The 24,631-nt window shown below is 40.3% G+C and overlaps 3 protein-coding genes across 3 annotated transcripts in view; 1 reads left to right on the forward strand and 2 right to left on the reverse strand.

Annotated features, from left to right (window-relative positions):
• LOC102526535 (mitochondrial inner membrane protease ATP23 homolog) overlaps positions 1–24,631 on the forward strand; it is a 272,864-nt gene that overhangs the window by 12,766 nt on the left and 235,467 nt on the right. The window lies entirely within an intron of this gene.
• On the reverse strand, positions 5,779–6,654 carry LOC140700368 (olfactory receptor 2AP1-like). Its single transcript, XM_072973878.1, has one exon. It carries the CDS (start codon positions 6,652–6,654, stop codon positions 5,779–5,781), a length of 876 nt encoding a protein of 291 aa, XP_072829979.1.
• Positions 16,274–17,213, reverse strand: LOC102528430 (olfactory receptor 2AP1). The gene has a single exon (XM_006219469.3). The coding sequence runs from the start codon at positions 17,211–17,213 to the stop codon at positions 16,284–16,286; it is 930 nt and encodes a 309-aa protein (XP_006219531.2). The 3' UTR covers positions 16,274–16,283.

The raw sequence follows: 24,631 nt of genomic DNA on the forward strand, positions 1-24,631 counted from the left end.
TGCTGCTGGTCGCTCGGAGAGCCCTGAATGCAGGGGCTGAGGCTCCTAAGGGGCCCAGGAATAGGAAGCGGCCCTTGAGGGGGAGATTCGTCATCTTGTGGGCGAGGGAGCTGGGGTTCTGGAGCCTGCTGGGGGATGTGGGAAATGGGGGGAGGACAGCCTTTATTAAGTCAGGGAGATCTTGGGGAGCACAGGCAGACAACTTATCATCGTTCTTTCAAATTTCGTGGTTTTCTCTGAAGTATTAACGGGAGCTGTGCATGGGGGAGTGTGTGTGTGTGTGTGTGTGTGTGTTGGGGACTATATGGAACAGCAAAGGGGGAAACAGCCAGCTCTCTGTGGGCTCTGAGATGAGGACCATTAACAGGAACCTGAAAAGACTGTCCTAAGTTTTCATCAGACACTGACCATAGGCAGGATGGAGGCTATGAATGCCTAGCTGATGTACATACCACTTATCATCTCGCAGACCGGCACTCACTATCCACTGCCTCACCCCGACCACGTCACCACACACACCCCACCCTACTAGACCCACTTCACACCTGCATATCACATGATCGCCACACTTATCACACAGGACGGCCAATCCCACAGCACAGCTGCTCGCTCATGTCATACCCAGGTTTGCATGATCTGAACATATATGCACTTGCTGTATTGTGTGCAGTTTTATCTGGGAGAAATTGTCCTAGGCTCCCTGTCTCCTCCTCATCCCTTCTCCCTGTCCAGCCAGGCTGGTGGCATCTGAATCACATCTTTGCACATCTTTTTACGTGTCTTTGCAGTCGTAGGGATTTGGGAACCCTGCCCTGGACTCTTCTCCCATGACCAGGTGCCGTTATTGGCTTCCAGCCCAGAGAGAGAGGTTGTAGGCCCTAAGTGGGCCCTGATATACCCACTGTTCCTTTTCCACTCCTGTCCCTGGACGGCCCAAGGCTGCCCAGCACTGTGTGGGCCGCTTACCTGGGGCCGATGGAAATGGCCACCCAGCCAGGGTGGGGCCTGAAGGGCGCAGGTTCGGGCTCTGCCGATTCCCTCCTCCTCTGGAAGACTCAGCCCCGGTGGTGCCCACAGTTATTCTCCAGCTGCTGCTGTAACTCACCCTCTGGGGGCCTAGGAGGCCCTGACTCTTGGGGGTTCCCTGAGTATCTCTGTGCTGAGGTGTGTCATGGGCTGGTGACTCTGTCGGGGTCCCCCATGACTGCTGTGTCCCCTTCCCTTTCACTCATTTTTTCCTGGCCGACCTGTGTCCTTCTCCCTTTCCTCTTACCTTTCTCCCTCTCCTGCCAACGTTTGCTGCCTCACTCATTGTAGGGTCTCCTTGGTCACAAATGGCAGGAGATTTGAGAGTCCTCCTCCCTTATGTCTAGAATCTCACCATGGGTAATTCATTTCTCTATGTGAAATCTTGGCTCCCTTTTAAATGTAGAGGCTTCTGGAAAATTCTAGAAGTTAATGACAGTGAGATGTGGTTAAGTCACATTGATTTCCATGCCTGGTTTGCTTTTGATGAAAAGTGTTTCCAGGGAAGACACTGCCTGTCTGGTTACCCATGGGCTCATGGCGGGGGTTTCAGGGTTCCCATCAATCTCCAGGTATCTCATGCTCCTGCAGATGTGCTTAGTGGGGTTCTTTACAGAGGGTTAGCCTTCTGAATGGCTTTAGTCTGGGGAGGGTGGTGGAATTTGGGAGTAGAACAGAGGTGCTACCTGGGATAGCCTGGGCCTTCCCCTCAGCTCCTGGTATCTTCTGGTTGACACGTGCTGTCTCTACTTTTTACCTCCCATTTTCTCCATTTGTCCCTATATCAACACTGACTCTTTCTTATCAAGGTCACCAACAGCCCTCATGTTACCAAGTCCAATGGATAATTTTCAGTCTTTATCTTATTCAGTCTCTCAGCAGCATTTGAAATATTTGATCCCCTCTCATCCTTGAAACACTTCCCTTTTTAACTCCTGTGACTCCCAGATATACATCTTTGGCCCTGGCCTCTCGTATATAGAGTTAAGTATTGCCCCTTAGATGTCTTAGAGGTATCTCATACTTACTTTGTCTCAAACAGCTCTCTTGTTCTCCCAAACGTCCTCATCAGCAGTAAGGGCCCTGTTATCACCCAATTGCTCAGATCAAAAATCTGGCTGTCCATTTAAATTCATATATTTTCTTAATATTCCATATGCAGTTTCTCAGCAAGTCCTGTTAGTTCTGCATCAACAATTGAATCCCAGGCAACCACCTCTCACCTTTATTGCTGAATTCCCAGTCCAGCAAATTGTCCTTCATCAGAGTCATTCTTGTTCCATATCTTGTCTCCACCTAGCTCATGTGATTTTTCTCCAAGTGTAAGTCAGATGATGTCAGTCTTCTTTAAATCCTCCAATAGCTCAATAGATTCTCATTGTAGGTAGAATAAACTGCAGGCTCCTTCACTTGATCTATAGAACCCTAGTGATTTGGTCCCTGTGTTTAAGCGTGTCTTTTTATTCTGATGTTTTGACATGTAGAATCCTACTAACCCTGGGTAGACTGTCCCTCCCAGAGTCAGCTAATTCCTAGAGGTAACAAATGACTTACCTGCAAGCATGCCTTTTATATGCAGACGAAGCAATCCAGAGTCCATACCCAGAGCCACCACCTTTACCGAGTTCTGATAGTCTGGGCCAGTATCCTCCTGCCCTAATCATCCCAAAGCCAGGTACCAGACAACCAGAGACAGCCCCTAAACCCAGAGCCCACTGAAATTCAGATTAGCTAGTCCTAAACCTGCCTACCCTGCCTCACCCAGTCCTTCCCATGAAAAGCACAAAAAAGTCTCTTGCCCACATCATCCCCTAGCTCCCTCTGCCTCCTGACTGACTGTGGTATTTCTTCATGCAGCTCCACGTGGTGTGGCATGCCCCCTCCTCTTGGGAACTGTGAGCAACAGACTATCTTTTCAATGGCAGTTATCTCCTGATCTGTAACCCTCACTTGTTTTGTGGCCTAGCATGTGATTGCACATATTTTTGAATGTTTGATACTGTCTCATTGCTCTAAAATAGTCTGCTTTTTTCTCACACATTTTCCTCTTTGCTCCTAATTTGGATAATTTCTGTTGACCTTTCTTCAGTTTCATTGATTCTTTCCTAAACTCTGTCCAGTAGGCGTATGAGCTCACTACAGAAATTCTTAATTTCTGTTGCTGTGTTTTCTAGTTCTACCATTCTATTTTACTTTAAAAAAATGTTCTGTTAAAGTTCCCCAGCTGATTCTTCATGTTGTCTGCCTTGTTCATTAGATATTTTAACATTGGCCTCATAATGATTTTATAGTCCCTGTAGGATAATTCTGATACATGTGTCATTTCCGAGTCTGGTCTAAAACTTTATGTTTTATTAATGGGTTGTTTCTTCTGGCTTTTTTATGTGTCTTGTAATTTCTGAATGCAGGTTTAATATCCTGTGTAGGCAAACCATAGAGACTGAGGTAAATAGTATTTGTACACAGAAATGGCCATGCATTTTGTTGTGTAAGGCTGGTGGTCGATAGCACAAGTCCACTGAGTCAGGAATTTAGTTTCAGATGTTTAGTTAGTTGTTTAGTTGCTGAGTTGAGTTTCAGTTGTTGCTCTCGATAGTTTCAGCTCACTGCAGACTTCAAAATCCTTCAGGTGTGGGCTGGTGTTACCTTGTGTGTAGTGTGGTGGCTCAGTTTCTAATTGAGATTCCCTTGTGTTGATCTGGAGAAATGTCCCAATGGAGAGGAACACAGTGGCAGATGTGATGTTGCAGGCATTAGAAAAATACAGAGGAAAAATGTCCAGAAAGACAGTAGAGTTGACTGGTTGATGCTAAGTTGTATTGATGCCTCGAGGAGGGACGAGAGTCTAAGTGCTGTTACCAGTCAGTTCCTGGGTAGGTATGAGAGCTGGGGGCCTACCTCTGCGGTGGGTTACAGAGAGGCCCTTATCTCTGTAGTGGGAGGACAGACATAGTTGAGTGGCATGTTCATCTGCTTGTTAGAGGCACAGAGCTCCAGAGGCATTTGAATGCTTAGCCAGGCAGGCCTGTTAGGAAGCTCAGGATCCTGATGGTGGAGACATGGAAAAGGCATATCTGGATGGATGCTTCCGAGAATTTTAACTTATCAACTTGTTACGAACACCTTGGATTTGCAGAGGTGGCCTCCCTTCCTTACTAAGAGCTGCTGGAAGATGCTTAGGAGGCCTCTTCCCCACAAGGAACCAGGTGCTTCCCTCAGGAGCTGTCCCCAGCTCCTCTCTGAGATGCCGGGCTGATGATTAGGGTTAAACCCAGCATAATCCAGCTGAGTACATGCTGGGCTTGGTAAAGGAGGAAAGATCCTGTACACTGAAGGAATGAGGGAAATGGGCTAGCTTGACTGGCTCAAGTCAGAGACGTGTTCGAGGGATTGGCTTTTGATGAGGGCCCCAGAATGTACTACTGGCTGAGCAAGAATTTACTGACTTGGGAACACGTTCTCAGGGTGTCGGATTTAACACCCTAGCAAGGATTTCACCACTGCTGGGGGGGACTCCTAGTGCGTGAAAAAGTGACGTCCAACACTCAGTGACACGGAAATACGTGAGTTGCTCTGGAAGGTGGTAAAGGAAGGAATAAAAAGGCTGAGGGAGGTGGGAAAGATGGAATGAATATATGAGGCAAGAATGTAGGACCTCCTAGAAGATTGTTCCATAGGAGGGCCCGAGGACGCATCTGTCACCTAGGCCAGGAGAAGTGTGTTGTGGAGCGGGACACCAGCATTATGAAAATGTTCAGTGATGGCTCTCACTTACCGGAGATGCTGACAGGACAGATAGTCATGGAGACGGGCTTGTTAGTATTCACAGGAATGATGGGGCCTGAAGTAGTAAGGCCAGGTGGCTCCACTGAACTGTCAGATGCAGTTACCACATGATTGGCAAGGTCAGAGGGGCAGTCAAGGGGCTTCAGGTGCAGGAAGTTGTGGAGGAATTTGATAGACCACAGCATCCTAGGTTTCCCTAAGAAGCGTCTGTGTAACACTCCTAACCTCCTCAGGTCCGTCTGTAAACGTAGCTGCTGAAAGTCAGGTGTGCCTTGCCACACTCTAGGTTCTACAGATTTTGATCATTGCCAACATGGCCTAAGATATCTCTTCACCTGAATTTTCCTTTAAGTGAAGTCCAAATGATTCCTTGATAATAGTTTTCATTCTAATTTCAGCCCTCAAATGAGAGTTAGAAATACTCTTATGAACAATCACAAGGTCCCACACTGTGCCTTACAGTAGGAAATATTTTCTGTAGGAGATGCCAGAGAGATGCAGTCTTTAAGAGTTGCTGGAGGGAGAAGCTTGAGAAAGAAAGTTGTTTAAAACCTGAGAAGTTTATATGAAGTAGACTTCTTTTGTGTATGTGACATCATGTATAATCTCTTCTGAGATAGCGATTGGTAAGATTAAGAGCCCTTCATGGGAAGGTGGACTTAGTCACTCAGCTGATCACCACAATTATGATGAGTAAAATCATTTTTAATCAGACAGTTCTGTTTTTTATGTACTCTAAATATATTACTTTCCTAATTTGTCTTCTTTATTAAGAGATACCTAATAGAAAAAAAATCTGAACTTTTTTGAATACCTCTCTCTTGCTGGCAGGTTTGAAACTAAATTTCCAAATGCGATCACAGTTTATCTGAGAAATAACTTTTACAAAAGCAGATATCAGAAGCTCAAATTATCATTTGGAGTAACTTCATGAATCATTCAGAATTTCCATTGATTTTGAGGCTATTAAAATGAATAAAGATGCCCTATTTTTCTGGCCATATTATTGAAGGCTTGTTTTACTTGCTTATTCCTTAGGGTGTAAATGAAAGGGTTGAGTAAAGGGGCAATTAGTGTATTGAGCACAGCCACTCCCTTATTGAAGGTAACTCCTTCTTTTGCTGAGGGTTTTATGTACATGAAGATGCAGCTGCCGTAAGAGAGGGAGATGACAATCATGTGGGAGGAACACGTGGAAAAGGCCTTCTTCCTTTGCTGAGCAGAGGGGATCTTCAGAACGGTCCAGATGATGTTTGCGTAGGAGAGAATCACCGTCACCAGGGTGACCACCAAGGTCACAACTGCTAAGATAAAGTCAGCCAGTTCCAGGAGTCGTGTGTCTGAGCAGGATATTTCTTTGAGAGGTCCATAGTCACAATAATAATGATTCAGCATGTTGGAGGCACAGAAATCCAGTTGACTGGTTAGGACGATTGGGGATACAATGATGAGGAATCCCCCCAGCCAGGAGCAGAGAACCAACTGGATGCAGACTCTGTTGCTCATGATGGTCGTGTAATGCAGGGGTTTGCAGATGGCAAAGAAATACTGAGTGAAGCAGCCAGCAAAGCTGATGCTCCTGTTTCCGGTTGAGATGCTGAATAGTAGCCTAGGAGTAAAAGGGGTTGTAAAGAAAATTTCTAGGAAGGAGAAGTTCCAGAGGAAGAAATACATGGGAGTCTGGAGATGGGAGTCCAGTAGCGTGAGGGTGATGATTGTCAGGTTACCTAAGATGCTGAATACATAGGTGAGGAAGAGAAGTATAAAGATTACAAATTGAATCTCTGGAATGTCTGTCAGTCCCAGCAGAATGAATTCTGTCATATAGGTGTGGTTTCTCATTGCTGCCCTTTGCTGCCTATGAAGGTACAAAGGAAAGAAGTCAGTGATGAGAACGGAAGAGGAGCCCAGGAGCATTTAGAAGAGGTTAAGCTTTTCTTGTTGAATTGGTTCAAATGCCTTTTTTTCCTGTCATTTTGACATGGATGAGGTTTTCTATGGGACAGAGGGTGACTCGTCACGAGAATGATTTCCCTGAAGTCTCACGTGGGAGGGTGTCCTCCACGGCCCCTTCTCAGGCTCCTCCTCAGCTCTCCTAGCCTGTCTTCTAAACCAGTGCCTACGTGATCTTTTTCTGTTTTCTATTTTTATTTCCATTTTGAATGATAGCCCTAGTTTTGCTCTTTCATTGCTTCTGCTCATTTGGCAGTGACACCTCATTCCTGTAACTTTCTTGTTCTCTGTGTGAGAAGGAAAGCTCACCTGTTAGCTGCAGTTGAGGAGCCTTTAGGAGGGAATCAGCAATGCTGTTGTAACTGTGGTGACCAAAGATGGCCTAACTTCCCTTTGATGTTTTTGAATTTGTGGACCATTGTAACTAATATTATCAGTCTGTAAATCTTTGCTGCCAGTGTCAGCTTTCCCTCAGGCCCTAGTTCTCCTGTCTTAGATGGTTTTAGCAGAGAAATAGATGGTACCTCTCCAATCAGATCCCTGCTATAATTTTCTTCCGTATCCATGTCTGTTATATTAATAAGTATGTGATATTCCTCTGGCTAGAAAATATAACTGGAATCAAAAGTTGCAAGCCTCATTTACAAGTTTCTCATGAATAACTTGAATGATTAGTTAGCCATTTATACCATACTTTGAGAATTCAAGTAATTAGTTTTTGCTTATTGATAAGGAACAGGTTTCTGAATATTTACATCTTTTTATTATACATTTTACCATAAATTTATAATAAAAGTTACTTAACTTCTGTTTAAACTTCTCCACAATTCTCAAGTTCTCAAAGCCATTTTCAGCAGATAACTTATGTACAATATTTGTCTTTTTGTGACTGGCTTATTTCGCTTAGCATAATGTTCTCAAGGTTAATCTATATTGTACCATGTGATAGGATTTCCCCCCTTTTGAGGTTAAATAATATTCCATTGTACATATATATTACATTTGTCTGCCTATTTATCTGTAGTGGATGTTTGGGTTGCTTCCATCACTTGATTATTGTGAAAATGCTGCTGTAAACATGGGTGTGCAAATATATCTTCAAAATTCTACTTTCATTTCTTTCGGGTGTATACCCAGCAGCATATCTTGCTGGATCCTATGATAATTCTATTTTCAGTTTTGCTGGATACCACCATACTGCCTTCCAGACTGGCTGCACTCTGTGTGGAATTTTTACATCAAAATGAGTATCTGAAAATCTGTGACACAGAATAAATGCAGAGAGATGTCTGATTCTAAGATAAGAATTAACACATAGGATGCATTCTTTTCAGGCATTGACCATTTTCTGTTTTCTGTGTATATGTCACCTTTCCCCAAAACAGACTGTGAGTTCCTTAAATGCAGAGGAAAGGCAAGAGAACCAACACCTGCTGAATGACTGTAGTGTTGGTTTTATGCCAGGCTCTTCATAAATACATTCTTTCTCTTTTGATGTTCTTTTACTCCTCAGTAACATTGGCAAAAACACACAGTATAATCAAAATACATGGTTATTAAATAAATGAAAAAAGGTGGTGCCCTTCTCTTTCTTTTACCCCCTCCCCCCATTTTGTTCTCTGTTTACCCTTTGTCCATATAAACTGTGCATTTTCCTAGCTTTTTTTGGTCTAACAGTGAATAGGAACTTTCAAGAGTTAGTCTAGGGTAAAGTCTCTTCAGTCTTTAAATTGATGTTACCACTTCCCTTCTCTCTTCCACTGATGAATGATCAATGAGTCATGTCGTCTCTGGTGAGATTTTAGGAGCTGAGAGCCAGGCCTCTGTTAGCAAGGCTGTATTTTGAGATTTTCCATGTTCATAGTTGGTGCTCCTCTATCCCCAAAAAATAAAAATCTGTATTTCTGTTATGTGTTACTGAGGGTGAAGGGGGATACAATAATTTTAAAATGACTTAATGCATGTAAAGTTTATTTGGGCACAGAACTCCTTCATGCTTTGTTTTCGTAATACTGACCTGTGACTGATGGAAAGAGAAACCTCAGAGAGCACATGATTTCAGGAGGGGCTTTCAGGAACTACTTTAAATTCTTACCCCTGACACTTAGAGGGAGGTGTTCATTTGTACCTGGACTCCTCCATCTGTGCTCCCTAAGCTCCCTGGATGGGCTGAGTCACTTTCCATAAGATACAGGTACAGCCCGAACACAGAACCAGGAAGTGGGCTACCAGATTATGTGGTCATAATATTCTTTTTCAGAAATGTTGGCATTTATTCCAAGAAAGAAGCTTTGAATTTTAGAATCAATTAGGCATTTTCATATTGTTCTGATTTTTTAACTTTCCTGAAATAAAGAAATCCTTAGCCCCGCTCCGTATATCCCTGGCCCATGTGCCTATCTGGAACACCAGAGAGCCATCTTTGCCATTGTCCCTAAGAATGTCCCAATCACAGGATGTGTGGAACCTGGAAATGTCATCCAGTACCTGAATGTCCAGGTTCTTGCACTTCCTGGTCATTAATTGTTGGTCTTTGGTGAACAGATATATGTTATCATTCAAAATTTCACATCCATATTCTATATAAATTCTATGATAATTCTGTTTCAATCATTTTACAAGGACGTTCATTATAGCCTTGTTTATAAATGTAAAAATTTGGAAACAGTTAAAATTTCCATCAATATGGAAGCGACTAAATAACTTTGGCACATCCAAACTATAAAATGCAATACACCAATAAAAATAAATGGGAAATATTTATGTGAACTCACTTGGAAAGATATATTTGATATATTGCTAAGTGAATAAAGCAAGCTGCTGAACAGTAGTGTATTATCCCATTTGGGTTAAAAAGTATATATCATACATGCTCTAAAACTATATTTTTATGTGCGTGATCACATAGATCTGGAGAAATTTTCAGTATTGCTTTTATGGAGTTAGATGAGGAAGTGGAGGACATAAGGGGAGCTGTCTCTTTTTACTTTATATTTGTCTGTGTTCCATGAATACTGTAAAACAAGAGTGAGTTACTTTTTAATTAAGAAAAATCACAGTAATATATTTCATGCTCTATAATCACAAACAGGTAACACTGATTTAACTGGAAGCTGAGAATATACTTACACTTGACTTTCAGGGCAAGTTCTGTAGGGTTTTACCCGTGCACCTCTATGGAATGAATCGCAGTTTAGAAGTCAGATGTGGAGGAAAGGTGGCATAAAACTGAACTTGTCTGCTTTCCCACCGCTACTTACTGACCTAATTCATCTCAAAAGTTCACAAACTTATGACAATTTGGTAGAAAAGCTCCTACTCCTCCTGCTGTATATCAGCTTAGCTGTCATTTGCCACTTGTTATCTCCACATTAAATGTAAAATGCCCCCCAGCCAGCAGGTAATCCTTTGAGGTGTGATTTATTTAAGTTAAATGTGTTTATGGTAGTGATAATAGAAACCACCCTCCCTTCAAAGTCTTGTTTCCTCCATTCTGACTCATCTGAGCCTGGATATGTGCTGCTTCTGATTTTACACCAGATGGAAGCATATTTTAAATATTCTGTTCTGGGGAGACCTCAGCATAATCAGATGAGGAAGGAGAGAAAAGATCCCAGGAGACCCCATTCAGAGCGTGCTAGTGAGCCCTATTTGCTGAGAACTCTGGAATTGAACTTTTAATAAGGGACTGGGGAAGAAGTCCAAAGAGACGCTGAGGAAGTTAGCAGGAGAGCATCAGTATAGTTCAAAAGCCTCGTGGAAGCTGGAGTAATGACAACGATGAAAAATAATCGTGGGAACTAGAACAGTATATTTTTTGAGCCATTTACCATGTGCTACGCATAACACTACACAACACACCTTCATTATATTGTGCATAATGCTGGACAACATACCTTAATTATTTGTTTAATGTTCCTAACACCATATGCCTCCTAAAGAACAAGGTGTAGGAGGCCATTTGCCTTCTGTTGCCTTAGTAATCTTACATTGGTCAGGTAACACGAGCTATGTAGAGGGTTTAGCGTTTTCCCCATTAGCCCCTTTCCCTTCACTTTAGTCTTCTGTGCCCTGAAAAGGAAAAGTCTACCAAGTTTCTGATGTGCGTGGTGGATGTGTGTGTTTGCTGAAGGAGACTTACGGCGAGCACTCAGTCATAAGGTATTACAAGTGTCCTCAGCTTCAGTCACACTGTGAGAGGTCCATCCTTGTTCCTCTGCCCCAACTTTTTTTTCATTCCAAGTCTCTGATTATATAGACAAACCATTATCTTCTAAGCACTGAATGGTATAGGTCTAACCCTCTAGACATCTCTCCTTCCAGACAGAGTGACAACTGTTAATATCAAAGTTCTGCTGGTGGGATGATTTCCCTTCCCAACTACTGTTCATGGCCATGCCTCATTGGTGTTGTAACACCATGCTAGTCCACCGCTGGCTCATGTCAGTATATTGCACAGAGCCATCTGTAAAGAAGGCTTTATTTTCTCTTCCCTAGTCCATTAGTCATTGGGAACCCGCCTCCCTGACCCCCACCAAACATGAAGTTACAGGTGTGGTTTGAGGTAGGAGAGGCACCAGAGGAAGAGTTAATACATCAGGAGTGCGAGCCTTCTGCTTGTGCACGTTGCTTCTGCCTTGAAGGGTCTGCATGAGCTTCATCTCCTATGTCTCACTTCCACTTGAAGCTGGGGCATTTTCAGACACTTCTATTTTTATGACTTAGTGAAAAATATTCACTCAGTTCATGATGAGTAGTTCAAGGTGCATGTTTTTAGCTTGCCCCATGAATAGACATTCAGTCTGTGCTAGGCCCAGTAATGAGCAAAACACTTATTTCTCAAAACAGCAAGTTAATTGCTAAAGATGGTGTGGATTTATCTTAGGGGGTTTGTATTCAGACTTACCTACGGGAGCATGCCACAAATTCTACACTGTGTCCTGATCTCCCACTGACACTTTGAATACAGTGAAATCCACAGAGTCATAAGGACTCTGCTTGCATCAAAGTCTGGGCCATCTGGAGAGCTTTCCCTTATTATGAGCAGTTTTATGGATTACTTAGTACGTGGGCCAGAACAGCAGTCACCAATGTGGTGTATGTTACCTCATCAATGTAGTGTATTGTACTTTTTGATTCCTCTTAGGAGGTACAAAATGTAGTAATTTTTATTCTAATTTGAAGGTATACCCTGATATGCCCTTAGACACCCGGAATCCCAGAAACTTCACTGAGGAAGCAGGGAACGACAGTGTCTTGGAATTTATCTTCTTCCCCTGGGCAAGCGTGTGTCTTACCATGGAATCCAGCTACTTGTTTCTTAGGTCCTCTTGTCCTCAGTGTCGTGAACAGACCCACAGCTTGAAGTAGAGCCAGCCAGCTGAGCCAAGCTGAGTTCACCAGCCCACAGAACATCACACTGGTTCAGTGCATCAATCTCTGTAGCTATTCAAGTCACCAAACAATCAAACCAGGAGTAAGTGGTAGAGTTGGGGTAAGCCAGTTGCTAAATTTATCAGTGAACCAACAAGATACCTGTGGGAGTAATTGAACAAGGAGTGAAACAATCTGATGACATGTGCTTTAACGGAATTACAGGTTTTGAAAATAGAGGACGATGGTCTGTAAGAGGCAATGGAGAGAATGGAAAAGAATCTGAAAAGAAAAAAACCATGTATGTGTATGTATAACTGAATCGCTTTGCTGTATACCTGAAACTGACATTGTAAATCAACTGCACTTCAAAAATTTTTTTTAAAAAGGAAAAAGAAATATTAAATTTCTCTTCTCTCTCCAATAAGATAATTAGTTTTAATATCATCCATGTGTATGATAATGAATGGGAATATGACAAAAGAATGGAAGAGAATTAAGGATAAGAGAATACATATATGAGATGCTCCCTAACTTCTCCAGGTGGTAGTATCTGCTCTGTCCTCTCCCTTTTGATTGCGTTGGTGTATTTCTGCTATAATACTTACCATGAGGTCTCCTACTGGTTATAAGGGCCTTGAGGGTAGAACCATGACTTTTCACCCATTTATCTGCAGCGTTTTTTGCAGTCTTGGTGTAAGTATACCATCAATAAATGTTACTCTACTGACTATCTCGTGAATTAAAAAAAAAAGGCAGTGGAGAGGCAGGAGGGTACCTGCCTCCTCTCCAGGATCAGAAATATGTGAAGGACAGGTGTGCTGAGAATTTTCAGAGGATTTTGAAGATGACAGATCACTCGGGGGTAATGAAGGATGATCTAGAGAGTTTTCTGGTAGTGATTAAGTTGACAGGGAGGAAATAACAGGATGTAATTCGTTCTGAAGTTCTCTTAGGAGAAGGAACATCACCTGTAATTGTTACCTCTTCTGGGCCTGTCAGTCAGTGCCGAGGGCAGAGTGTTGAAAGAGCTGGGCCAGAGCTAGTTGAGGTAGTGCCTTGTGGACTGTGGTGAAGAATTTGGAATTTAAGTAATGGGAAGCTCTCAGAGGGTTTTAAGAAAGAAAGTGACATATGATTTCTATTTTTAAAAGATGAAACCATGAGACATTGTTTTCCTCAGTCTGTCTCACTACAGTTTTTGTTGTTTTTGTTTTTTTAACATTTTTTATTGATTTATAATCATATTACAATGTTGTATCAAATTCCAGTGTAGAGCACAATTTTTCAGTTATACATGAACATATATATATTCATTGTCACATTTTTTTCTCTGTGAGCTACCGTAAGATCTTGTGTATATTTCCCTGTGCTATACAGTATAATGTTGTTTATCTATTCTACAATTTTGAAATCCCAGTCTCTCTCTTCCCACCCCCACCACCTTGGCAACCACAAGTTTGTATTCTATGTCTGTGAGTCTATTTCTGTTTTGTATTTATGCTTTGTTTTTTTTTTAAGATTCACATATGAGCGATCTCATATGTTATTTTTCCAGTTTTTGTTTTTAACTGAAGTATAGTTGATTTACAATGTTGTGTTAGTTTCAGGTGTACAACAAAGTGATTCACTTATACATAATATATATGTATGTTCTTTTCAGATTCTTTTCCATTGTAGGTTATTAGAAGTTATTGAACATAGTTCCCTGTGCTATACAGTAGGTCTTTGTTGTTTATATATTGTATATATAGTAGTGTGTATATGTAATCCCAAAATTAATTTATCCCCTGCTGCTCTCCTCTTTGGTAACTATAAGTTTGTTTTCAGTGTCTTTGAGTCTATTCCTGTTTTGTAAATAAGGTCATTTGTATCATTTTTTTAAGGTTCCACCTATAACTGATATCATGATTTCTCTTTCTCTCTCTGACTTACTTCACTTAATATGATAGTCTCTAGGTCCACCCATGTTGCTGCAAATGGCATTATTTCATTCTTTTTTATGGCTGAGTAGTTTCCCATTGTATATATATATGCCACATCTTCTTTGTCCAGTCATCTGTTGATGGACACTTAGGTTGCTTCCATGTCTTGGCTGTTGTAAATAGTGCTGCTGTCAACACTGGGGTTCATGTGTCTTTTTGAATTAGAGTTTCCTCTGGATATATGTCCAGGAGTGGGATTGCTGGATCATATGGTAAGTTTATTTTTAGTTTTCAAAGGGACCTCCATACTGTTCTTTATAGTGGCCACCCCAGTTTACATCCCCACCAACATTTCACTACAATTTTCATGGCGGTAATTTGCTCTGCCAAATTTCTTTAGCCAGTTTTGTTTACAGGACTTGGCTGTCATTTGGAAAGAAAAGGTAACATATCCTAGCCTATAAGGTGTTTTCATCTTTTGCTCACAAGTTCTCATGTTCTCTTTTCCTTCTGTATGTGTGGGGAGATCACACTGCTTGGATCTTTTGCATTTGTTGACACGTTTCGGCCAGTGGGTTTTAGGTGGAGCTTTGAATTGCAGGTTTGAGACATTTCCTGTTTTGTGTGTTTCCTTCTGTGACCCTTGAAGCATCTCATGTGGGGATGGCAGCATTATAAGATGATGCAGAAGTTACCATGTGGAGCAGAGTTGGCTGCTGACCCACACTGAACATATAGTATGAGAGGTTATAAACTTTGGTTATTTAAGTCACTGAGATTTTGAGGCTGTTTACTTCTATAGTACACTGGTACACTGCTTCTCTTGATTGCATTTTAATAGGAAGAAGACTCAAAAGAAAATAATTTAATTCCTAATAGTAGATCGTAGATATAAGGGATAGATTAACGGGGAACACACTTTTATAAAAGGGTATGTGCGTCTCTTAGACTCCTGAAAACATGCTTAGACAGCTTTTGTGAAAATCTGATTCTCCTTTTAATTTATTTACCTATAAATATCCCTGAGAAAAGGAGAAAAAAACTCTTAAAATAATGTTAAACAAGGTGACATTAACAGAGGATTTGTCTGTGGATATCTCTACAAAGAAATAACTATGTGGTTCAAAATAGGCTTTAAAGTGTTCAGGAGAGAAAGAGTTTGGCCCTTTAAAAAACTAGTAGATGATAAAAAGGCTTATGAAAGCTTACTTGAATCCTATGTAATAAAGACATCATTTACTCATTTTTTAAATTAATTGAGCATTTATTGAGTGCCTGTTATAGGCGTGGCACAGTGTTACATGCCCTCAAGTCTAGGAACCAAAGCCTCTGACCCATACTCTTGAAATTCCACGTTACCATTTCTAGCTTTTCAGCTCCTAACCACCAGTATCCCACTGTAGTCTGACTTCTTCCTACCCCACCCCCAAGTTCCACATTTTCTGAAAATGGCTGTGATCAATAACAGTAGCCTAATTGTCAGTTCTCACGCTTTCATTCTTCATATTAATTGCTCTCTGCAGCATTTCACATTGCCAAATAACCTGTGTTTCTTGAGACATTCTCTTAGGAATCGCACAGTTCTGTGGACTTTCTTATCTTCTGCCTCTTGTGCTCTTCAAATTATGAGAGGATGCTAAAAGTTTAGTATTTGAACTTCTGTACTTGCTTCTATTCGTGGCCGCCTCTGTTTCCACATCAGTTGCCATCTACATGGTAAGGATTTCTAAATTCACAGATCTTGTCCCAAATCCAAATGGCTTGACATTTTGAGCATTTTATTTATTTAAAATGGGATTTAACTTAATTCAAAACTAAAACTTTTATCTCCACAACTCTTTTCCTTCTCTGTTTTATTTAACTGAAATGAATGACAACATTTCCTCAATCTTGTTGGACTGAAAATTTGTGCTCCCACCCCCAGTATTCTTTCTTCCTGTTTCTTTCTCTGTTGTTGCTTGCTTAACCTATTCCTACTTGTTAAGACTCAATTTAAATGGCACCTGCTCTGAAAACTTTGACTCACTAACTCAGATTGAGCTGCTTTTTCATTAATAAAACCTAATCATTGCTTTATATGAACACTTAGGTTGTACTTTTTTAATTTCCAAGTCTCTCTCACTGTCCTGGAGTTTAACTCTTCATTGAATATCTAGTAACTGGCAGAGAGTTTGGTACGTAGTAAGGATTCACCCATTCAGGTTTTAATTCTGAAATTCTTTAAAGTTTCATAAGCTTCTTGACTGTATCCTTGAAGGCTTGTTTTACCTGTTGGTTCCTTAGGGTGTAAATGAAGGGGTTCAACCAAGGTGCAGCTGAAGTAATGAGTAGAGCGGCTCCCGTGTTGAATGAATCCGCTTCTTTTGCTGTGGGCTTAACGTACATGAAGAAGCAGCTTCCATGGGAGAGAGAGATGACAATCAGGCGGGGAGAACAAGTGGAAAAGGCCTTTGTCCTTTGCTGGCCAGAGGGGAGCTTCAGAACAGTCCTGATGGTGAACGTGTGGGGGAGAATCACTAGCACCAGAGTGACCACCAGGGTCACTGAGGCCACAAGGAAGACAACCTTCTCTATGAGGCTCGTGTCTGAACAGGAGAGTTCCCGAAGGGGCTCATAGTCACAGAAAGAATGATTCAGCCTGTTGGAGGCACAGAAGCCCTGCTGACTCATCAGAGTGATGGGTGGTATAATAACCATTAACCCAGCCAGCCAGGAGCAGAGAGCCAGCTGGGTGCAGGCTCTGCTGCTCATGGTGGTCGTGTAGTGCAGGGGCTTGCAGACGGCCACGTAGCGGTCATAGGACATGGCGGCCAGAAGGTAAAAGTCTGTTGACCCAAGGAATATGGCAAAGAAATACTGAGTGAAGCAGCCAGCAAAGCTGATGCTCTTGTTTCCTGTTGTGATGCTGATCAGGACCCTAGGAATGAAGATGTTTGTGAAGGAAATTTCTAAGAAGGAGAAGTTCCGGAGAAAGAAATACATGGGGGTCTGAAGGTGGGAGTCCAGCAAGGTGAGGATGAGGATCGTCAGATTTCCCATCATGCTGAGCAAATAGGCAAGGAACAGAAAGGTGAAAACCACCCCCTGGAGTTTAGGGACATCTGTTAGACCCAGCAGGATGAACTCAGTCAATACGGTTTTATTTTGCATTGCTGAAAAAATTTTGAGTCTCAAGGTAAAATGGTAATAATAAAAGGTGAGAAAGGAAGAGGTGTTCTGAAAGGGACGTGAAATCTGAAGAGAACAAAAGGAGAGGGACCATGAACTTTTCCTCTGATGACATGACCCAGCCCAGCAGCCCATTTGAGTGGTGTTGGGTTCTTGCCAGTCCTGTTTGCCTTATATAGAAAGTTCTTACTATGATTTCTCCAAATGTACTCTCCCCAGTGCCAATATGAAATAATCGCTTTGTAGATGGTGTTTAAATAGTTTTTGAAAAGAGTTAATAAAGGAATGCCTGCAACAGCTGTCTCCTTCCAGAAGTTACTAACTTTCTTTCCCCTGTATTCACTTTCCTTACTTCTCACTGGTTCCACTTATTGCCCTGCTTCCTTTGCCTGCCTAACTCTTCTTAGATGAGCTCGTTTTCTTACGCTTCTCTGCCATTTTTGTTTTATTTTTCATACAATCATATCAGCCTCTCATTTTCCTTCCTGTTCAACTCCCTCAATTCCCTCGATGCCAAGAGTACCAGCTCCTCACTTCTTCTTCAACAGACCCTCCTTCTCTGTCTGTTAGAATTCAAAGATTGTGTATTAGAATGAAAAGTCTTCTGTCCTTTGAACCATTCCATATACCTGTCTACAGTTCAGCAAATATTAGATTAGAATAAAAATCTCCATTTACGCAAATGCATTCAGAATCTTTAGATCTAGAACTTTGCTTTCCTTTAAGGACAGGCAGATGCTATTACATTTCAAGGAAATTTTAGGAGCTTCAGAATATTTCAAGCAGGAGTTCTAAACTAGGGATCTGTTAATTCTAGATTGGATTTACCATGTCTATGAGCCCACTAAATCGTGTAAAACATTTTGGGTATGTGGGTATAGAAATTTTACAGGAAAAGTATATAAAAACTATGATCCGGGGTTTTCTAAGGAGTCTTCATGTTTAAGCACTTCAAGAACATTTCAAGTCTCTACTGATTTGTGAGCTCATGTTGTTTAAGAATCACATTATATGAGAGCATCCTTGCTGGCTTATTCAAGATTTTCTTTATGTATTGTTTTTACAAACATTTATAGGGCAGCTGCTTTCAAGCATTTTGACCATAATGTATTCTGCATTTTATATCATTTTCTGGTGAACTTGTATATGTCTAACTTAAATAAAGATTTTACAGAACACTCCTTATTACTGCATGTGGTACAACATAGTATTTTAAATTTTATTTTACTAAAAATTTTTTTTCAAATGCTGATTGCAACCCATTAAATTGATTCCATAAGCCACTAGTGCGATGCAGTCCACAGTTGGAATCAGGGACCAGGAAAAGTTACACAGTGCTCTGGATGCCCTTGCCCTCCTGGTTACCAACCTGAAATCTTCAGGGAAAAATTGAATATTCACATCTGCATTGGTTTCAGGCTTCGCGGCCACAGAGAGGTAAAATCAATGAAGCTGTAAAGAGGAAATATACCTCCTCACTTGACTATCCAAATGGCTATAGTGAGGTTTTAGTCCTAAATATTCTTAGAGGTATAGAAAAATTATAAGGGTATATTATTATAAGATAAAATAAAATGTATTGCATTTTCAATGTTATCTGCCACCACATCCTATCCAGCATTTCACAGAAGTTACAAAAACTTCCAGGGCTTCTCTTGGTAAGAAATAGTCTTTTCCACTTTCTTACCAGTTTAGTGGGGATTTGCCCATTTCTGTTTTTCCACTCATTAAGACTGGGACTGCATCAGAGTTTTTGGATAGCCTGTCTTTTAAAAGTGGAGCCAGTATAAAGGTTAAAAGAAGGACTTTGAGGAGCAGAGTAGCCCTGGATTTTTCTGTTCTAGGAAAAATGATGTTAATGACCTCAGAAGGCAGAATATAAACTCCCTCTCCCACCTCAGCTGTCCTTTACCCAGAGTGACAAAGGTGGTATTTGCTCTATTGAGAGAGTGCACTGGGGGAGTCAACTGAGTGAGGAAGCACAAGTTGCCTTGGGGATTCTTGTTTGGAACAGGCTAATGAAAGTTCTTTGTCAACAACTCTGGGAACAAATTTTAAATATATGGCTAAGCGATGAGATCCACAGAGACTAGCTTGGAGTGGGGTGGGTGGTAGCCAGAGAGCAGGGAAGACTGTGGAGTCATGACATTTGCCTTTCGCCTTGGGTGGGCAGGGCTGGACTTGGCTGTAGACCAACAGCTTAGGTAGAACCGTTTGCAGGTCACAAATGTCCTGAAAAGTCACATTTGATAAACATTGTTAACCTGGTTGTAATTAGCCCATTTATAGACTACTGGCTAAAGACAGTAAGCAGTGATTTTCATTTTTCGAAGTATGTGCATAAATGAAACATAGAACATATAAAAGGGGAATGCTCAGATTGAGATAGGGGTGGGATCCCATTTGACTTGTGAGTCTCTTCTGAGAAAACACTTGCAAATTTCCAGTTTAAGGTAGTGAAGAACTTAAGATATGTATATATTACCTGGGAGGGCTAACCCTTTGCTACCCGAAGACATCTTCATAGCAGTTAATTTATCAGATTCATCACCTGTTTTTCAATAGAATTCAAGCATCAGAAGAACCAATGCTAGTGAACAAAATGCCAGAATTAGGAACAAAGTACCCACCGTACAAATATCTTATAAATGGCTTCCTTATACATGGCTGCATATAATTCTCATAGCAGTGGTGGGGCCCAGAGAACGAACATGGTCTCACCAAATTTAACACAATAATCACCTCCACCTTGAGTGACACAGGAAGCTCCATCTCTCTGGTTCTCACTATCCTCTCCTATAAAATGGGGACCATGGTGCCCGTCAGATAGGCTTATAATTGCTAAGTACCAGCTACACAGTATGCGCCTCACAGACGTTTCCCACTTTCTTTTCTCCAATGAGGGAATTACTATACAACTGTATTTAGCAATTTTCAGTTGTTTCTTTCAAATGTGTTTACAGACAAGAAAGCCAAAGTTACCAGTGGAAACTGCTTGAGTCTGACAGATTGCGAATGGTCTATTTGGGTTAGAGTGAATCTCTTCTTTAGAAAGGGGAGGGAGAGGAAGTAAGTTGAGTGACAGGTCATTGATGAGTCAGTCTAGGCTGCAAATTGGGCAGGCTTGGAATTTGGGAACAAAGATCAACATAAAATAAAACGAGAGCAAGAGGTGGAAATCTGCTTAAGAAGTGATTCATGGAGGAAATTATTTGATAATGAATTATTTGGAAAGGCTACACTTTTTTTTATGGCTACCCTTCTTTTTTCTAAAAAATTGAATACAATTTTAAATCTTAGTCCTTAAATTAAAAGAATTTATTTCCTCCATGATCTTTATTATTTCTTTCCTTTTGCTGGCTTTAGGTTTTGTTTGTTCTTTTTCTAATTTTTTTAGGTGGTAGGCTAGATTGTTTAATTGAGATTGTTCTTGTTTTTTGAGGAAGGCCTGTACCACTATGAACTTCCCTCTTAGGACTGCTTTTACTGTATCCCATAGATTTTGTGTAATTGTGTTTTCATTGTCATTTGCCTCAAGGTATTTTTTAATTTCTTCTTTGATTTCATCATTGACCCATTGGTTTTTTAGTAGCATGTTGTTTAGTCTCCATACAGTTGTTTTTCTCTCATTTTTACCCCCAGTGGCTGATTTCTAGTTTTATGGCATTGTGGTCAGAAAAGATGCTTGAAATAATTTGTCCTCTTAAATTTGTAGAGGCTTCTTAATACAATTTTTTATAGATTACTTTCCATTTACAGTTATTACAAACTATTGGCTGTCTTCCCTGTGGTGTACAGTGCATCCTTGAGCCTGTCTTACACCCAGTAGTTTGTACCTCCTGCTTCCCCACCCATACACTGTCCCTCCCCCGCTTTCCTCGCTGGGAGCCACTAGTTTGTTCTCTGTGTCTGTGAGTCTGCTTCGTTTTTTGGTTATATTCTCTAGTTTGCTGTATGTTTTAGATTCCACATATAAGTGATACCATAGAGTATTTGTCTTTCTCTGTCTGACTTACTTCACTTAGCAAGGTGTCCTCCAAGTCCATTTATGTTGCTGCAAATGGCCAGATTTTGTTCTTTTTGGGGGGCTGAGTAATATGGAAAAGCTACGCTTCTTTCTAAAGTTTAGGAAGTACCTCGACTGCATGATAAGGAAATGACTAAGGTAACTGTGACTGATGGAAGATGGTTATTTTGGAAATGATGACTTTTTTTCAGGAAGCATTCTAATGTCAATAGTTTTTGCTTGCTGATTTTATAATTAGTATATTTATGATGAAGAAAGTAGAACTTAAATTTTGTGCATGAGATGCTATAATAAGAATTAGTAAACCTTTGGTCATTTCTGATCTGATGTTGGAATATTTTAGTTCATAATGTTACTGTTTAAAGTATTTAAATCACTTGAGCTGATCATGATTAGTGCCTTGTATCTAAAGGGCAGATCTTGATAGATAATAGGATAACACTTTCATTGATGAGTAAATATTTGAGTACTTACCCTGTGCAGGTACTGCTGTGGGCACTGAGTATATAACTGTCAACAAAACCACTGAAGTCCTTGCCTAGACATGGCCTAGGGACAATAAATGAATGCACAGGTAAATGTAAAATAGGTGAGATGATCATAAATGTGACAATAAATAAAGCAAGGTGGGTTCCTGGTGGAGCAGTCCTTTTATCATTACGTAAATGTCTCTTGCTTCCCTTTTGTAATTTTCTTTGCTTCTGTCTACTTTATCTAATACTAATGTAGCCTTATCTGCTTTTTTTCTTGATTTTTCATGGCATAGCTTTCTTTATCCTTTTACTTTCAACCTCAGTATGTTGTTGATTGTGAAGCAAATTTCTGATAATATCATACAGTTGGGTTGTTTTAAAAAATAAATTCACTCTGCCAGTTTCTTCCTTGTAATTGATGTATTTAAACCATTTACATTTAAGATAATTATGTGTACAGATTTGTCTTTTTATCATTTGTTTCTTTTTATTTTCTTTGTTTCTCTTTTTTTTTTTTTGCACATGTGTAGGTTGTTTGAACACTTTTTAGGATTCTATTTTGACTAATTCATTAATTTAGTATTTTTTAAAAAGTACTATTTATTTATTTAGTTTTTTCCTTCCAATCCCCAGGAGGTACTGGGGATTGAACCCAGGACCTTGCGCATGCCAAACACATGCTCTAAGCTATATACCCACCCTCATTCAGTAGTTTTGATTGTATCACTTTGTTTGATTTTCTTAGTGGTTGCTCTGGGTATTACAACATACATATATTATCACAGTCTATTGGCATAGATGTTTTAGCATTTCAGGTGAAATGTGGAAATCTTACTACTATTTAGATCACTTTACCCACCCCACTTTTAAATATCATTGTCTTCAGTATCAGATGGTGTTAATTTTTGTTTGTCATCATACATGATTTGTAAAACTCACGAGGATGAGGATAGTCTATTTTACTTACCCATATTTCTTCTTCCATTTTTCTTTCTTCTTTCCTGTTGTACCAGGATTTCTTATCTTGTAATTTTCTTCTTCTTTGAAGAACTCTTTTTACCTATTCTTTATAGTATGTCTGCCATGGATAATTTTTCTTTGCCTCCCTCCTTAAATTATGAGGAGAGAATTGCTTGCTGACATTCTTTTTAGAATTTTGGAGAAAAATAACTTTTTGGCTTATTTCAGCTACAATACTTTTAGGTCTTGTTTTTTCAGCAGTCTGTCCTTCTATAAGACTAATATAAAAGTTCATACTATAAGTGAAGTCCTGTCATAACAAAAAAGAAAATATATGACATTAACTCAGTGGATGGATAAGAGGTGGTAAAGAAAAATATATTGCAGCCTTGGAGCTGGAGATTCTTTTTTTTTTTTTAACATTTTTTATTGATTTATAATCATTTTACAATGTGTCAAATTCCAGTGTTCAGCACAGTTTTTCAGTCATTCATGGACATATACACACTCATTGTCACATTTTTTTCTCTGTGATTTATCGTAACATTTTGTGTATATTTCCCTGTGCTATACAGTATAATCTTGTTTATCTATTCTACAATTTTGAAATCCCAGTCTATCCCTTCCCACCCTCCACCCCCCTGGTAACCACAAGTCTGTATTCTCTGTCCATGAGTCTATTTCTGTCCTGTATTTATGCTTTGTTTTTGTTTGTTTGTTTTTGTTTTTGTTTTTTAGATTCCACATATGAGCAATCTCATATGGTATTTTTCTGAGATTCTTAATTTGCCACAATACAACATTTTATAAAATTGTTCCCTGTAGGGACTAGTCTGCTGAGTCTCTGGCTCCGAGAGGCATTGCTGGCGTGGCTGAAAGAGTCAGTATTTGTTCGATGTTCTCTGCTAGGTTCAGCTAATGGTTTCAAGAAACATTTGAACTTGGGCAGTAAGTGGTTGGTTTGCAACTAGATTAGACAGTAAGAGATTGCAAACATTAGGGACATCATAGGTTTTTGCAAAACCAGCTGGTTCTGGACCTCAAACAGTCAGAGAGAAGGTTGCTAACTTCCCACATGAGCCTTCTGTTTTGGATGGTCCCTAGAAGTAGATGCCATTAATGTAGAGAGGCGTGAGGAGAAGTAAGTGAAGAAATAAAGCAGGTGTAAGAATTTAGTCTGGAAAGGGTTTTTGGTTTGGTTACTGGTGCAAGGCACTGCCTGGAGGCAAACAGATCAAAAGCTTCCTATGCTACTTTTATTGTGAAATACGGAAAAAAACAAGTGTCCAAGGGCAGTGCATAGAACACTGCCAGGACCCCACAGGTGCCTTTTGTGCCTCTCCCAACCACTAAAATCCTTCTCGCTCCCAAAGTTAACCACTCTGCTGACTTTAATAGTAACAATTAAAAAGTTATAATTTTCTTTGTAGTTTAACGAAGTAAGCAAGCATTCCAAAATCTGTCATTCAGTTTTGTTCCTTAAATTTTTTTTATACAGGCAGTGATACCGTATGTATTCTTTTTGTGTCTGGATTCTTCTGCTCAGGACTGTGTTCGTGAGATTTGTCCTTTATTTGTGTATAGCTCAGGATTGCCTGCTCTTGTTGCTACCCACTTTGCCATTGTATGAACATACCAGAATGTGTTCATTCCTTCCCTTGTTGACAGGCATTTGGGCTGTTTCCATGTTTTGGCCACTATAAATAAGGCTGCTGTGAACATAATACACAACTCATTATATATGTGTATCAAATTCTTTGTGTAATTTAAGATGGAGATAATTAATTTCTATCATTTCTTCTTTTGTGGTATGATATTTTTCCCTTAATTTAAAAAATTGTGGTAAAACACACATTTAAAAAAGGAAGAAAATTCTGACATACGGTGCAACGTGGATGAACCTTGAGGACATTATGCTAAGTGTAATAAGCCAGTCACAA

This window comes from Vicugna pacos, chromosome 12, assembly GCF_048564905.1.
Source record: "Vicugna pacos chromosome 12, VicPac4, whole genome shotgun sequence".
NCBI lineage: Eukaryota > Metazoa > Chordata > Mammalia > Artiodactyla > Camelidae > Vicugna > Vicugna pacos.